The sequence below is a fragment of the Cervus canadensis genome, chromosome 6 (assembly GCF_019320065.1).
Source record: "Cervus canadensis isolate Bull #8, Minnesota chromosome 6, ASM1932006v1, whole genome shotgun sequence".
NCBI classification, from domain to species: Eukaryota; Metazoa; Chordata; class Mammalia; order Artiodactyla; family Cervidae; genus Cervus; species Cervus canadensis.
The window spans coordinates 74,164,326-74,178,471 of NC_057391.1; the positions used below are offsets into that span (position 1 = coordinate 74,164,326).

The 14,146-nt window shown below is 52.3% G+C and overlaps 1 protein-coding gene across 18 annotated transcripts in view; it reads right to left on the reverse strand.

The window, feature by feature from the left end:
* Positions 1-255: 255 nt before the first annotated feature.
* Positions 256-14,146, reverse strand: part of TMEM229B (transmembrane protein 229B) — a 40,088-nt gene continuing 26,197 nt past the window's right edge. For 12 of the 18 annotated variants that reach the window (XM_043472340.1, XM_043472331.1, XM_043472343.1 and 9 more), the window contains 4 exons: positions 13,782-13,963; positions 9,434-9,519; positions 9,066-9,221; positions 256-4,099 (listed from right to left, as the gene is read on the reverse strand). In XM_043472340.1, coding sequence (XP_043328275.1) covers positions 3,571-4,074 — 504 coding nt within the window. In that variant the 5' untranslated portion in view covers positions 4,075-4,099; positions 9,066-9,221; positions 9,434-9,519; positions 13,782-13,963 and the 3' untranslated portion in view covers positions 256-3,570. Of the gene's footprint in view, positions 4,100-6,786; positions 7,458-9,065; positions 9,222-9,433; positions 9,523-13,781; positions 13,964-14,146 lie in introns of those variants that run through there. The other 6 variants (XM_043472345.1, XM_043472348.1, XM_043472346.1 and 3 more) reach the window with 5 other exon arrangements.

Consider the following 14,146-nt stretch of genomic DNA (forward strand, 5'->3'; position numbering starts at 1 on the left):
CTTGCAGTCTGGGCCCAAAGTCAGGACTGGACCAGACTGTGATAGGGAGTGGGAGGGGCTGGGTGGAGAATTCAGGTTACCAGAGCAGGTCAGCACAAAGATTGTGGATAGGACTGGTGGAGTGGGCCATCTGCCCTTCCTACAGCCCGCCCTGTCCAGCATGCTTCAGGGCAGCGTGACGCCAGTGTGTGCAGGGCCAGCAGCCCCTAGGGAAGGGGCTCCAAAATATAAGAAACAGAGATGGGCCAGAGTCAGTCCTGGAACACAAACACCAGTATATTTTATGTGCACGAATGTGAAAAGAAAGAGACAATGAGACCAATGAAGACAGAGCAGGCAATGGGCGCACAAACCAGTCATGTGTCCTTCGGAAGAGCTGCCATAACTGGGGGACAGTCCCACCCATAAAAGGCCCTTTTGCAGAGCAGGGACCTGCAGGTCCTCCAGGCCTGGGGTGGCCTCGGAGTAGAAGCTGCTTTCCTCGCTTGAGCCATAACTCCCCCAGGCCTCGGCCTCCCAATTTTCTGCATCCCCTTGACGATGTCTGCATAGCCCAGAGTTTCATAAATACAGGTTCTCATGACCTCATCCACTCAATGGCTGCCTCCCCAGGAGACCCATGCAGAAGGCGAGGGACCAGGACAAAAGGACTTTGCGGGCACCCCCTAGGTATTATTGCTGTGAATAAGCATAGGCCGTTGTGACTCACTGGCACATCCGAGGGAACACGGCACAAGGGACAGGATGCCTAGCAGATGTTGGAAGCGATTCAACCATGCAGGGCAGCACATGGCGACCTGTGCCTCAGAGACACTGCCATGGCCAGTGGGGAGAGGCCCAGGACATCAGAGGTTCATGAACAGTGAGTAGATTCTCTCCTGCTTTGCAGGGCTGGATTACTCCAAACTTTTGAGTCCTTGGGCACTAATGGATTGGGGCCCTGAAGATACCCAAAAAAAGCAAGAGTTGAGGTCTGGGTGACCTCTGGTGAGCTCTGAACCTGCAGATCCCATGGTTAAGCTCCAGGTCATCACCTGGAGTGAAAGTGAGAGAACAGGAGCCTTGGGGCAGCTGGATGAAGCAGAAGCATAATGCTCTGCATGCTGCCAGGCAGGCAGGTTTACTTGGGGACCTTTCGCACTTGGGAGTTTATAGGGCCCGGAGAGATGGTACCAGGGAGCATGGACAGGGCAACCTTCTGGAGCAGACAGACCCAGTGGGCCATCCAAGGACTGGCTCTGGGAGAGAATCACAGAGGCCTTGGGCTGGGAGACATCAACAAGCTGACCACCAGATTTCTGTCATGAAGGAAAGAACAAAAGGTGAGTGGTGTGGCCAAAGGGTCCACTAGGGGGCTTGGAGGGGTCAGGGTTGGGGGTCCAGGAGACCGAGATAACATGGAGCAAGGGGAAAAGACCAAGGAGACGACTACAGGGCAGAACGACTACAGGGCCGTTGTAGCAGATGACCACGGAATGGGGACCAGGCAATACTCTTCCTATGGAATCCCTTCCACCTATAGATGGAAAGCAATTGGCCCCCACTGGAAGGCTGAGTCCCTGGGAGCCCCAAAGCCCTGGAATTGGAGCCACATAAAATCAAAGGGAGAGTTAATCCCTGCAGAATGTAGGTCGTGCCTGGACTTGAGGAGCCTGCCCAGGACAGAGAGACTGGGGATCACCCTTTATCCTGTCCTGGATGGGTCACTGCAGAACTCAACCCTGCCAAAGGCAGAGTCTCTCAGCCTTTCTCCCAAACCAAGACACCACTTCTGCCCACCCCCAGCACCCCCACCCTGGCTTGCACCCTGGCTGGTACTATCTGCACAGTATACTTGGAGTAGTACAGCAAGAAGAGGAAATTCTCTCCACAGGTGGTATTACCACTTTTAATGTTCTATAAAAAGGGAAAGGCTAGTTTCTACCTAAGAGTCCTAGGGTGGTCAAAAAGAGACCACGTACTGCCAGATAGGTTGCATTTGATGGAGCCCTCCCCTGGGGGAGGCAGCAGAGCTGGAAATGGGCTGGAGTTAGGATCTCACCTGTCCACTGCCAGCAATGGACCTGTCAGTGGGGAAGGTGGGGCAACTGAGATGACAATGCCCGTGAGCATGGCAGGCTTAATACTGTTTAAGGAGCAAACTCAGTGTGTTCGTCTTTCTGGGAGGGGGAAGGAGAGGATAGACCTGAGGAGGTTTTGCTGCAGGGCTGGGGCTATGGCAGAACCAGAACTAACTCATTCCCGCTGAGGATGCTTTGAGGACCCTCCAAAAGCCAAAGTGTTAGTCCATCAGTCATGTCTGACTTTTTGCGACCCCACGAACTATAGCCTGCCAGGTTCATCTGTCCATGGAATTCTCCAGGCAAAGATACTGGAGTGGGTTGCCATTGCCAAAGCTGAAAAGCCCTCTTTTTCTCCCTCACTCAGTCTCCATGACTCTTCAGCACTGGATACCTGCTCCTCCACCCTCTGGAAAGCTGGACTGTCCCGAACTGGTTTGAAAATAAACCAGCCGGGTGCCTTTACTGCCCACCTCCCCCTCCCCCTTCAACTGATTTGTCTCTCGGTCCCCACTGTGGATCTGTGGGGCCCATCTTAGCCTGACTGTGCGTTGGGGGTATTATTCGGTTTTTAGCCACTGTCCCCCAGATAAGGGGGTGGGGAGCCATAACAAGGAACTTCCCGGGGATCAGGCCAGTGGCAACAGGGGAGGGCAGGCTGCAAGAGGGTGGGACGGGTCTGCTCAGGGTTCTATCTCTGGCAGCTGTTGTGTTGGCTAGGGAGATGGGGGTGGGGACAGCTGGGGTGGTTGACTTGGATACAGGGGGCTGCTAGTGGTAAAGGCTCTGAAAATAAGAGAAAAGGGGGAAACGCCACCGAACACACAGGGATTGAAACCTCCCAAAGCCTAAGGTTGGTGGGAATCCAGCACCAGGGGGGAGCCCCAGAAGGCCAAGGGAGCAGCGTGGGGCCCTGGGGGAGGGGAGAGGAGCCAAGGGAAGGCCTCCCAGCCCTTGCAGACCAGCACTCCTGCCCAGCAGCCTCCTAGCTGCCCAGTCTGTTCTTAGGCTGCAGCTCAACAGGCCTTGGGGGGAGGTATTGGTTGCAAGCAAGCACCTGAATATTGCCTAATGGAACCAGCCGAAGCCCAACTAAACTAGGTGAGAGGGAGGGAGCCAGCGGCGGCTGCAGCCGCCCACAGCCCCTGCAGGCCTTGCCTCCCACCTTCTGTCCCCTTCTTAGACTACCTTAGCCAGGACAGGGCCTGCTGCTTCCAAGGTCACCCACATAGTCCAGTCTCTGCATAGCCACAGGCCTCCCGCCTCCAGCCCCTGAGCTGGGCTGAGATCCACGCACTCCACCCCAAGTTCCTTTGTCGCCCCCAACACCTGACCACGCCTCCAACCCCGCCCACAGCGGAGGGTCCTGGGGTGCTCCGTGTGCCCCCCATGGGGCGGGGCTTGTGCTGTACAGAGGGGGCAACCCCACCAGCTTGGTACCCGTGTCCACAGGGTCCATGAGAGCCCCCGGGGGCCCCCATCCCAGCAGCTCCCCGCCCCCGCCCCCAACTCAGTCAGTCTTGACGTGGCCATTGGCCAGGGCCAGGGCGCCGCTGGGCTCCCCGGGCTCGGCGTCCTTGTCGAAGCGGAGGCGGAGGGTGTTGCGGATGATGAACTGCTCCACGATGAGGGCCCCGCAGAACCAGGGCACGGCGTACTCCAGGGTGATGAGGCCCATGAAGTCAAAGTCGAACTGGGAGTAGTCCCAGGGGCAGGCGTTGAACTGGCGCAGGATGAAGCCGGTGGTGAACTCCCACAGGTATGTCCAGAGCGTGTAGATGAGGCAGCGCACCAGCAGCGGGCAGCGGCCGCGCAGGCGCAGGTACATGCGCTCCACGATGAGGATGGACGTGCCGTAGATGAAGAGCGCCCACACGCTCGTGACCCCCGGGAACTTCCAGTTAAAGTTCACCACGAACTCCCAGGCCGCCGTGAACATCACCTCGCAGAAGTAGCCGTGGATGGCGTACAGGTACCAGCGGGACAGCGCCGTCAGGGGCTCGGCGGAAGCCATGGTGCCGACGGGGGCCGGCTGGCCGCTGGGGACCAAAGGACACACAGGTGAGGCAGGCGCGGAGGGACTGCCACCGCCCGGCCCGGGGGTCTGCCGAGGCCAGGCCGGAGGGGATTTCAAGCCTGCTTCTGCCCCTCTCTTTAGTCAGCCATCATATTCCTAAGCCTATCCCATGTTCCTTACTTCAGTTCATATTCCTTCCCTGAGCCAGGGAGGCAGGAGAAGTAAGAGAATACAAACAGCCCCGACTGGCTTCCTCTGAGCCAACTCTACGCAAGTGCTACTTAGAGGGAGGTGGCCAGCACACTCCCCATCATAACTTCTTAGGATTTATTCGTGGTCAGTGAAATAGTCAGCTATCCTGGCCCAGAATCACCCCCATTTCCAATCTACTTGCTGATCTTTTGCCACTGGGGTTCCCATCTCTTCCTCCACTTCTCAAACATCTCCACATCACTCATGTTTCTGAGATCAAGGATCCAGTAACATTTGCGTGTGTATGTGAACATATGAAAGTTACCACTTTACTTTGTGTTAAGTGTACACTCAATGGTATTAAGTTCGGTCTCATTGTTGTGCTACCATCACCACCAGTCAGCTCCAAAACATTTCCCCCATTCCAAACTGAAACTGCACACTCATTAAACACTGACTCCCATCCCTTCCCCAGACCATGGCAACCACTGTTTTACTTTGTCTTTATGAATTTGACTTCTATAGGTATCTTATAATTTAAATGGAATCATACAATATTTGTCCTATTGTGACTGGCTTATTTCACCAAGCATAACATTTTCATGGTTCATCCATGTTGTGGCATGTGTCAGAATTTTCTTCCCTTTTTAAGGCTAAATAATATTCTATGCTGATCTATCTAGATATATCATATTTTGTTTATCAATTCATCCATTAATGGGTGTTTTTGGTTACTGTGAATAATGCTGCTCTGAACTGTGCTTAGTCACTCAGTCGTGTCTGGCTCTTTGCAACCCGGTGAATTGCAACCTGCCAGGCTCATCTGTCCATGGGGATTCTCCAGACAAGAATCCTGGCGTGGGTTGCCATGCCCTCCCCCAGGAGATCTGCCCAACTCAGAGGTAGAACCCAGATCTCCGGCATTGCAGGCTGAGCCACCAGGGAAGACGGCTGCTCTGAACATGGGTGTACAAATATGTATTCCAGTCTCTGGTTTCAATTCTTTTGGGTACATACCCAGAAGTAGACTTGCTGGATCATATGGCAATTTTATTTTCATTTTCTGTTTTCCACAGCAGCTATACTATATTACATACCCACCAGCAATGCACAAGAGTTCCAATTTCTCCATATCCCTGCCAGCACTTGCTATTTTCTGGTTTTGTGATGATGGCTGTTCTAATGAGTGTGAAGTGGTGGCTCGTTGTGGTCTCATTTGTCTTTAACTGCTCCGTTAAGTGGGGTTTTGATGTTTAGTTTGTTGAAAGGAAACCAGTGGGCTGACAGAGGAGAGAGTCCTCCCTTGTACTTCTTATTCCCTTCCGTTCCTCTCTTTTAAACCCCACTGATCTTCAAGGCCCCATCACATTTCCCCAGAGACTGGCCTGGCCCTGCACTGGAGACTGTGTGGACCATTCATTTGGTCCTTTATTCAGTGCTACCCCAATTTACTATTTTGAGGCACATGCCCTCTTGATCCCACCAGCCTGTGTACTCCTCAAGGGCAGCAACTACCTCCCAGTCCTCTGTCCTGAAGCCTTGGCACAGACCTCCCCCGAACAGGCATCTCTAAATGACATGTAGTTTATATGGAGGGTGGGATGAGAGAGTTCATGGTTAAATCGAGAATGGGAAGATAAAGCAGGAGAACATGAACGACAGCTCTGCCAGCTGCCAGTAGACTCTAGGCTGACACCTCTGGCAGTCCTCTCTCCGAAGTGGTAGAGGGGACAGACGTGAACAAGATGACATCTGTAGGGACTTCCCTGGTGGTCCAGTGGCTAAGTTTCTGTGCTCCCAATGCAGGGGGCCTGGCATCTAAGACTCTCCAGGATCTCACTCCAATCTACTTTTTCAGCCTAATTCTCACATTTCCAGCTCTCCCTGTCTTACCACCATCTGGTTTATTGTTTTATGTGTGTTTATCTCCTTGCCCGCACAAATACAAACCCAGCTTACAGGTTACCTCCGGTACAAAATCTTTTGCATTCTCCCAACCACAAATCCTTTCTTCCTCCTCTGAATATCCACAGCAAGTACTTTGTCTCTCTTTGGTACAGATGATCTTGTTTCACTATGTTGATAATTTTCAATCTCCAGCCAAACATCTTTCCTGTGTTCTATACCTATTTATCCTATTCCTTTCTGAACACCTCCACCCAAGTGTCCTATGGGCACCTCATATTCCTTTCCTCAATCAAAGTCATTATCTTCTCTCCAAAAGTCTGTTTTCCTCCTATGACCCCCATCTTGATTAACGGTACCACCACGAACCCAGTTAGCAGACAGAGGTCCTTCTTGCTTCTTCTGCCACATCGCCCCTTTAACCTGAACTCCCTGAAATTAAGGGCTTTGTCTGATTCAGCACTGCATCCCCAGATGCCAAGAATAGTGCCTCGAACACAGTAAACACTCAATTCAAGAATGAAGACATTTTTATCACTCAGCAAGTGCTACATAACAAATCATCCCCAAACTCGGTGGCTTAAATAAACTCTCATTTATTATTACACTCACATGCCTGTGGAATGGCAGATCTTGGCTGGCCTCAGTCACGAGACTGTGAGTCATCTGCGGGCTCTGTCTGTCCTATGCTTGGACGGGATGGCTCTGCTCCGCTTGCCTCTCGCCCCTTCCCTGGGCCCAGAAGACGAGCCTCATCAAGTTCTTCTCATGGCAAGGGCAGAGGCCCAAGAGCAAGCAACCCAACTGCACCAGTGCTTTTCAATACTGGTTAAATGTTCAAGTCACGCCCACTAACATCTTATTGGTCCAAGCAAGTCACATGGCAAAGCCACCAAGTCAGCCATTAACTCCTATCCATTCTACCTCATTTTTAAATATCTTTGAAATCCATCTCCTCCTCCTCTTTCCTCTTTCTCATTCCTGCTCTAGTTCAAGCCTCATCATCTCTCACCTGGATGACTCCAATAGTCTCTTAGTCTCCCAGACTTGCCTCGCTCCTTTCAATTCACCCATCACACTGTGAAAGAGTGTATAAAAACAACAGTCTTTCTAAAATACAAACCCAATGTTTCTCTCCACTTAAAGCCTAGGCTCAACTCCTAGGCATGACTGGCAAAGCCCTTCCTGATCCACTTCTGCTTTGGAGCCTCTCCTCCTGATCCCTCCATTGCTGACTTTGTTACCTGGGGTGCCCTTCCCAACTGCTGCTGCTGCACAATGCACCCCTACCCCTGCCACCCGTCCAGCCCATGGCCCGAGAAGTCATAATCCTTCTTCAAGATCCACCTCCTCCTTTGTGAATATTTTCCTAAACACTTGCAGCTCCGGAGCTGTCCACTGCCCTGTCTACCTCTGCACCCCACTTGCTTCTGTGACGACAGCTAGCACTCGGCTTTGCTACAATCTGTTTGAAGGCCAGCACTAGTAGCTGCTTGATGAATGTTTGTTTAATACAATATTAAGAGAAAAAAGGCAGAATTCAAAACAGGATACTTAGTACAATTTTGATTTTGCAAAGGCATGCAGTGTGTGTTAGTCACTCAGTCGTGTCCGACTCTTTGCGACCCCATAGACTGTAGCCTGCCAGGTTCCTCTGTTCATGGAATTCTCCAGGAAAGAATACTGGAGTGGGTAACCATTCCTGTCTCCAGGGGATCTTCCCGACCCAGGGATTAAACTCATGTCTCTCGCATCTTGTGCATTGGCAAGTAGATTCTTTACCACTGAGCCACCTGGGAAGCCCCAGTTTCCTTACATGGGAGAATAATGAGGAACTTGCTCCAAGGGTTACAGGGCCAATGGATGAGCCAAGAGAAGTCCACTACTAAGGATATAGCAAATGCTCAAAAAAAGGTGGCTTTCATTTCTGGCACAGAGCCAGGCTTCTGATCGGCTTCTCCCTCCTACCTGTGGCAGAGTCTTTCTGCCCCTGTCCTTGCTAGCAGCCGGGCAGCCTTCCATACCAAGCAAGTCAGGTCTTCGCCTCCACCCAGAGCCCCAATCCAGGCAGCCAAGCTACTCATGAAAATAAAGTCTCACCATAGCCCACAGAAGGACAGAAACCCAGCTGAGGAGGGTCAACGGGAGCTGGAAGCTCCTGTGTGGCTGAGGAGGTTTGATGAGTGGGGAGGGGTCCCAGAACCAGCCGTGTGAGGGCCAGGCTTTAAAAGAATATGAGTGAAAAGGCCAGCATTCCGGGCACAGTTCCTCAAGCTCTGATTTTATCCTGAACTCCTAACAGGTTCTAAGCTCTGCTCAGAGCAGAGCGGGGCAGTGAAACTAGTGAGGAGTGAGGAGGGGTCCATGGTCTGAGGGGGGTGGACAGAGGTGGCCTGGAGACCACTCTGCCTCCCGCCTGACTCAGGGTCCCCTGAACTCAGGTTTCTCCACCTGACCAGCACTTGTACCCCTGGCCCCTCTGTCCCACAGGACTCCAAGGAAGGGTCTTCTTCAGAAGTGTCCTTCAGCAGCCTCATGTAACTGGTGGAGACATCACTCAGCTCAGTCCCCATCTTGATGCTGATTTTAAAACCCTGCTCTCATTGCCTCTTGGTCTCATCTTTTGTGGCGGCCAAGAATGGCTTCCTGGCCAGTTACACATCAGAGGCTCCAGCCCCCACCTCGACCCTGGAGCAGGTGACGTGGAAGAGATGGACCCCCCCAAACCCTAGAGAGCAGAAGCAAGATTAGAGGAGTAGCTGTCACAGGGTAAGAGGATGGTGGCAGAGAGAGAACAGGGAGAGCCCAAGACCTGGATTCCATTTTTAGACTCTTCTGAGCCTGGAAGAACACAGGTAGGGGGTGGGGGTGAGGGGTGGGGGGAAGCATACCTAGGAGAAGTCAGGCCGAGTCTGAGAGGTTGTGCCAAGACTGGTCCACGGAAGATGAATGGGGAAAACTGGAAGTCCTGGCTGGGGCCAGAAGGCACGGCTGAGGACAGGGACAGGGATGTGAGAAAGTGTCGTCAGCCGGGATGGCAGCTCACACTGTGATGGGACAGATGCTAAAATTAGAGGCGGCCAGTGGCCGGGGTGGATTTTCAGAACTCCACTCCCCAAACCCATTTCTAATCATCACAGGAGCTGTGCTTAAACTTTGAGCTAGCACAGGCTCTCCCTCACTCTGCTAGGCCCAACAGCCCCCCATCCCTGCCTGGCCTCCCTCCGCCTGAACCCTTTGCCCCAGGCCCTTCTAGTACCTCTCCTGTTCTGCCCCGGGGATCAGAGCCCCAGTCAGACTGGCATCAAGAGGAACCAGCAGCTCACGAGACGTTGCTCCTTTCTCCTGCTGACAAACATAACCATCCTGAGGACCGTGACAGAAAGATGGGACAGCCCGGCAAAGAAAACTCAGGGTGGAGTAGAGAGGAGAGCGTGGGCAAGACTGAGGGCAGAGAAAACAATCTGGAGAGCAGTGGATGGTTTCACGAGCAGGATTTGGGGGAACAGTACACAAGTACAAGAGCCCTCGTGTATGATGAAAGAATCTGGGCACAAGGAGTTCCCGCAAAGGACCAGAGCTTAAGAGACTCCTAAGGACAGGGCGCCGCCCCTCCCAGGAAACAGGTGGGAGCCAGGGGGAAGGCCGGCTTTCTGAGCCTGGCTCCCTAGGAGAATCTCACCCGCTATTCTCAGAACCTGCTGAGCTGTTCCTTAGGTGGCAGAGAGCAGAGCAAGTAGCTGAGAGAAGTGAAGAGAATACCATAAAAGTCCAAGATGGTCTGGAGGCAAAACCAGATGGGGTGACTGCTCCTGGTTTTGCCCAAAACTCCCATCTTGTTCCTGGAAGCTAAGCTGCTACAACACAGAGACTCTGGGAGTTTTCATCCAGAGGAGCATCTTGCTAGAAAACTGGGAGTCCCCTTCCATGCAGACACGCTGGGCAGGCCTTCCTCTTTCACTTCATTTACTTCCCAAATTTCACTCCCCATCCCCAGGCAACAAAGCAACTAGAGTTAATTAATACCACTGCCCCAGGGAGAAGCACAAGCCTTCCGGGGGCCCCTGAGGGCAAGGGATTTGGGGCATGGCTTGAGCGACCCCGAGTCTAGTCTCCTGGTAGGGGAGTGGAGTCAATGAAGGGTGGGCGGGTGCCCTGACAGCTGGGCGCCAGATGCAAGTTCTCAAGCAGTCCTGAGCTTCCCCTGTGGTCATCAGGTTGAATGAGAGGAAAACTGTGGTGGGGAGGGCCTTCAGGGCCAGAAGGGAAGCAAGTGGGGGAAAATACCTGTGGTCACTGGCTGCTCAGAACGCTGTACAGTCCCACTCTCTCTTGCTGTGGGTGTCCCCCAGGAAAGCTCCCAGGGATGGTCTGTCTGCCACTTCCCAAGTCACAATAATAATCAGGCACTCTTCACAGTACTTTCCATGTGTTAACTCAGATAATCTTCAAACCCATTTCACAGATGGGGAATTTGAGGCAGAGAAAGGCTGCAAAATTAGCCCAAGTTCCGACTTGGCTAAGTACAGCCTTGTACAGCTGTACAAGGCAGCTGTCCGCTGGGACTCAAACCCAGCTCCAGAGCCTTCCCTCCTGATCAGCGCGCCTCACTGCCCTTAAACCTGACTGCAGGCTCCTCTAAGGGCACTACATTTTCTGAGTTTCTGCTTGTGGCAGGCTGAGATGGTATATGGAGAGACAACAGGAAAGCAAGGACAGGAGCTTCTAGGTAGATCATCAGTGAAGCTCAGGTCTGGTGTCAGAGCTGCTGAAGGCTCTCAGCCTCTCCTGAGAGGCCAGGTTCTATTCTGAAGCTGCGTTCTGGCAGGAACTACGTGAAGGTCCTCCTGGGTCATAGCTGACCCTCCCAGGACCATCACAGCAACACGTGCCACTCAAAGACCTCTCACCAGGACATATATTACCCAGAGCTTCCCTGACTGCCAGCCTGCCCCAGTGCTGCCGGGAATCTTAGATGCCCCAGCCCTGCCATGGCAGTGCCAGCCAAGAGCAGTGGAGGCTGCCCAGAGAAGCCTTGTGCCTGGAGCAGCAGCAGCCAAAGTATCAGAAGCAACCGATCCACGCAGGATGGCCGGCAGGGGAGGATTCAGATGCGCTTAGATGCTAAGCAAATCCCAGCTGGCAGGTGCATGGGGGCAAGTGGGCCTGGGGCATAGAGTCAGGTTGGCACAGAGGCTCAGGCAGCAATGGACAGCCTGCGGGTGGTGCCTGCAGGCTGTAGGACCCCCCCTTCCCAGACCTCCCGAGGCTGCCTGTCTGTTGTTATTCATATCTCAGCTCATCCATTACCCCTCAGAGGATTCTCTGATCTCTGATGCAAAGCAGCCTCCCCATCACTCACATCATGCCATTTTAGTCACAGCACTTTCAGTTTCTGATATTTTGCTACTTGTTCAGTCACAGCACTTTCAGTTTCTGACATTTTGCTACTTGTTCACTGTCTGTCTCTCCCAGTTAGAATGAGCCTGGGTAATCAGTGCCTAGAACAGTGAGCAGCAGTGAAATCCACTGATACCTGTGAATGAATGGGTTGATGATGAATGAATGGGCCCAAACAGGTTCAGGTCCTTAAACTGATAGGAGCAGGTATAAATAGCTAACCAGCTCAGCCTTTCTCTTCAACTCTTTCTTGGGAAATATAGCCTTTAAAATTTTTTTATTTCTAGCATTTTAAAGTCATTTTCCCAATTACAAAAATGACATGTGCTCACAGTTGAAATGTAAACATGACAGAAAGGAATGACGTAGAAAGCAGAAGTCCCCCATCTTCCCACAAGTTAGAGAAAATCACTTTTAAAGGTATGGTGTGTACACATCCAGATTTAATTTCATTTTAATATAAACAAGTTAATGCATCATAGAAAGAAAAGGCATTCATAATTCCAGCAGCTAGCAGCCATTATCATTTCCCCTCTGCAGTCTTTTCTCTTGTGTTTATTTTACAAGTTACCATAATGTACCTATCCTGTAACCTGACACTTCACTCATGACATCATAATCATTATTTCAAGTTGTTATATTTCCCATGTCCTCCTCATTATAATGGCTGCATAATATTCCACCAAGTGGGAAACTATAATTTACTTAACCTAGATGTTCAACAAAGGGAGAACAACTGTTTTCCATATCCACTGTGACAATGACACCACAAGAAACATCTCTTTTATGCCCGTAACAGGAAAATTCAGCCCTTGTCTTTGCTGGGACTATTTCCTAATGAAAGAGTTCTCAACAATTCCAGAAGTGGGATCACTGGACGAAAGGGTACAACCATTTTGTTTTTGTTTTTGGCCACTCCGTATGGCATATGGGATCTTAGTTCCCCAACCAGGGATCAAACCCATGCCCCCTGTAGTGGAAGCATGGAGTCTTAACCACTGAACTGCCAGGGAAGTCCAGGGCACAGCTATTTTAAGGCTGAGGATTTAGGTTGTTCTGGGGAATTCTGTGTAATGCAGGGAATAGATCTCTGTCTGAGTGGCCGTGTTTCCCACAGTGGCCTCCATGACCATCCATCCACCCCAAACCCCCTCCCATGGTCCAGGCTTGCTCACACCACCTTGGCTATAAATCAATACAGTAACACATGTCCTGAAAGACTGTCTAGTCACGAACTGATTTTGTAAGCCTTGGCTGACTGAAAAGTAAATTCTAGCCTTGAGTGTTAAACTGTCAACTAGCAGTGGAGTCAAGAGTTACCTAAAGCTGAGAAGTGCCCAGTTGCCCTTGCCCCTCTCCTAAGTAGAATCTAAGGGCTCCGCACTCCCATGGACCAGTCCAACACCTCCTAGAAGCCTATCCAGTCAGCAGTGCAAAAGCACCAGCCCTCCCTGACCTGCCTTCCCGGGGAGCTCTAAACCTGCTGGCTCTGAATCCCTCAGTGGGGCTGACTGCCCTGTTCAGGCAGATGAGCCTTCAGGCTGGACAGCCTCTGGGTAAAGCAGCCAATTGTCATTTTTTAAAGTGTCCTCAAGGAAAAGCCAGAGGCTGAGGCTGGAAAAAAAGGCTGTGTGAGGACAGAGGAGACTCCGCAGCCAGAGGGCCCTCGCCCTAGAGCCGCTCCTCTGGACTGAGGAGGAGACGTGGCTGAGACACTTGGAAGCAGTGGAGGACTTGCTTCTCTTGACGACATTCATGGCAGCCAAGACGCCACAAATCCCTCCCCATCCAGTGGCCCAGATGCCCTACCCAAGCCACAAGATCCACTCCTGGCTTCTGGGCAGAGTCTGGAAGCCTAGGTAAGATCCAGTTCCCACTGCACAGAGGTGAAGCCCAGGGCCCAACGCATCCATGAGCCTACAGATGCGAACAAGAATTGGGGAAGTTGCCGTCTCCTTGGGGCTGGGTGTCTCCCATCACTCAGCTCAACTGGCTCTGGCCTGGTTTTTAGAAGCCATGTAGCTGTAAGACGGCTCTGGCATGTGACACGGCCTGAAACTGCTGGAAAACGCCCTCTCATTCCAAAACAACCCTGTGACAGGCCCTCGGATGGGAAGCAGGCTCAGAAGTGGAATCTCCAGACGTGTGCTTGTGCCGCTGAGGCAGGAAGGGCCAGTGATTCCCCTGGGAGCCAGTAACATACTCACTTATCACACCCTTGAGTGCGCAGCTCTGAACAGACATCAGGATCACTGGCCACGAGTGTCCCGGGTTAACCTTTGTCCCGGTGCCTGGCTGGGCCGCAGTGCCACTCTCAACAGTGTGAGCAAGCATTAGCCCCAGGGCTCAGCTGATCCTTGGCTACTGGGCCGGTGGCTTCCATTTATCCCTGGAATTAAAGAGGAGGAGTTCATCAGCTTAAACTGCCCCAGATCTGAGCTACCGGTCAGAGCGGCGACCTCAAGGCAGACATGACAACTCCAGGCACTGGCTCAGCACCAGACACGCATCACACCCAGGCCACGGGGCCCTCTCCTGGAGCCGGCCACCTCCTCCCGGCCATCCTGCTCAC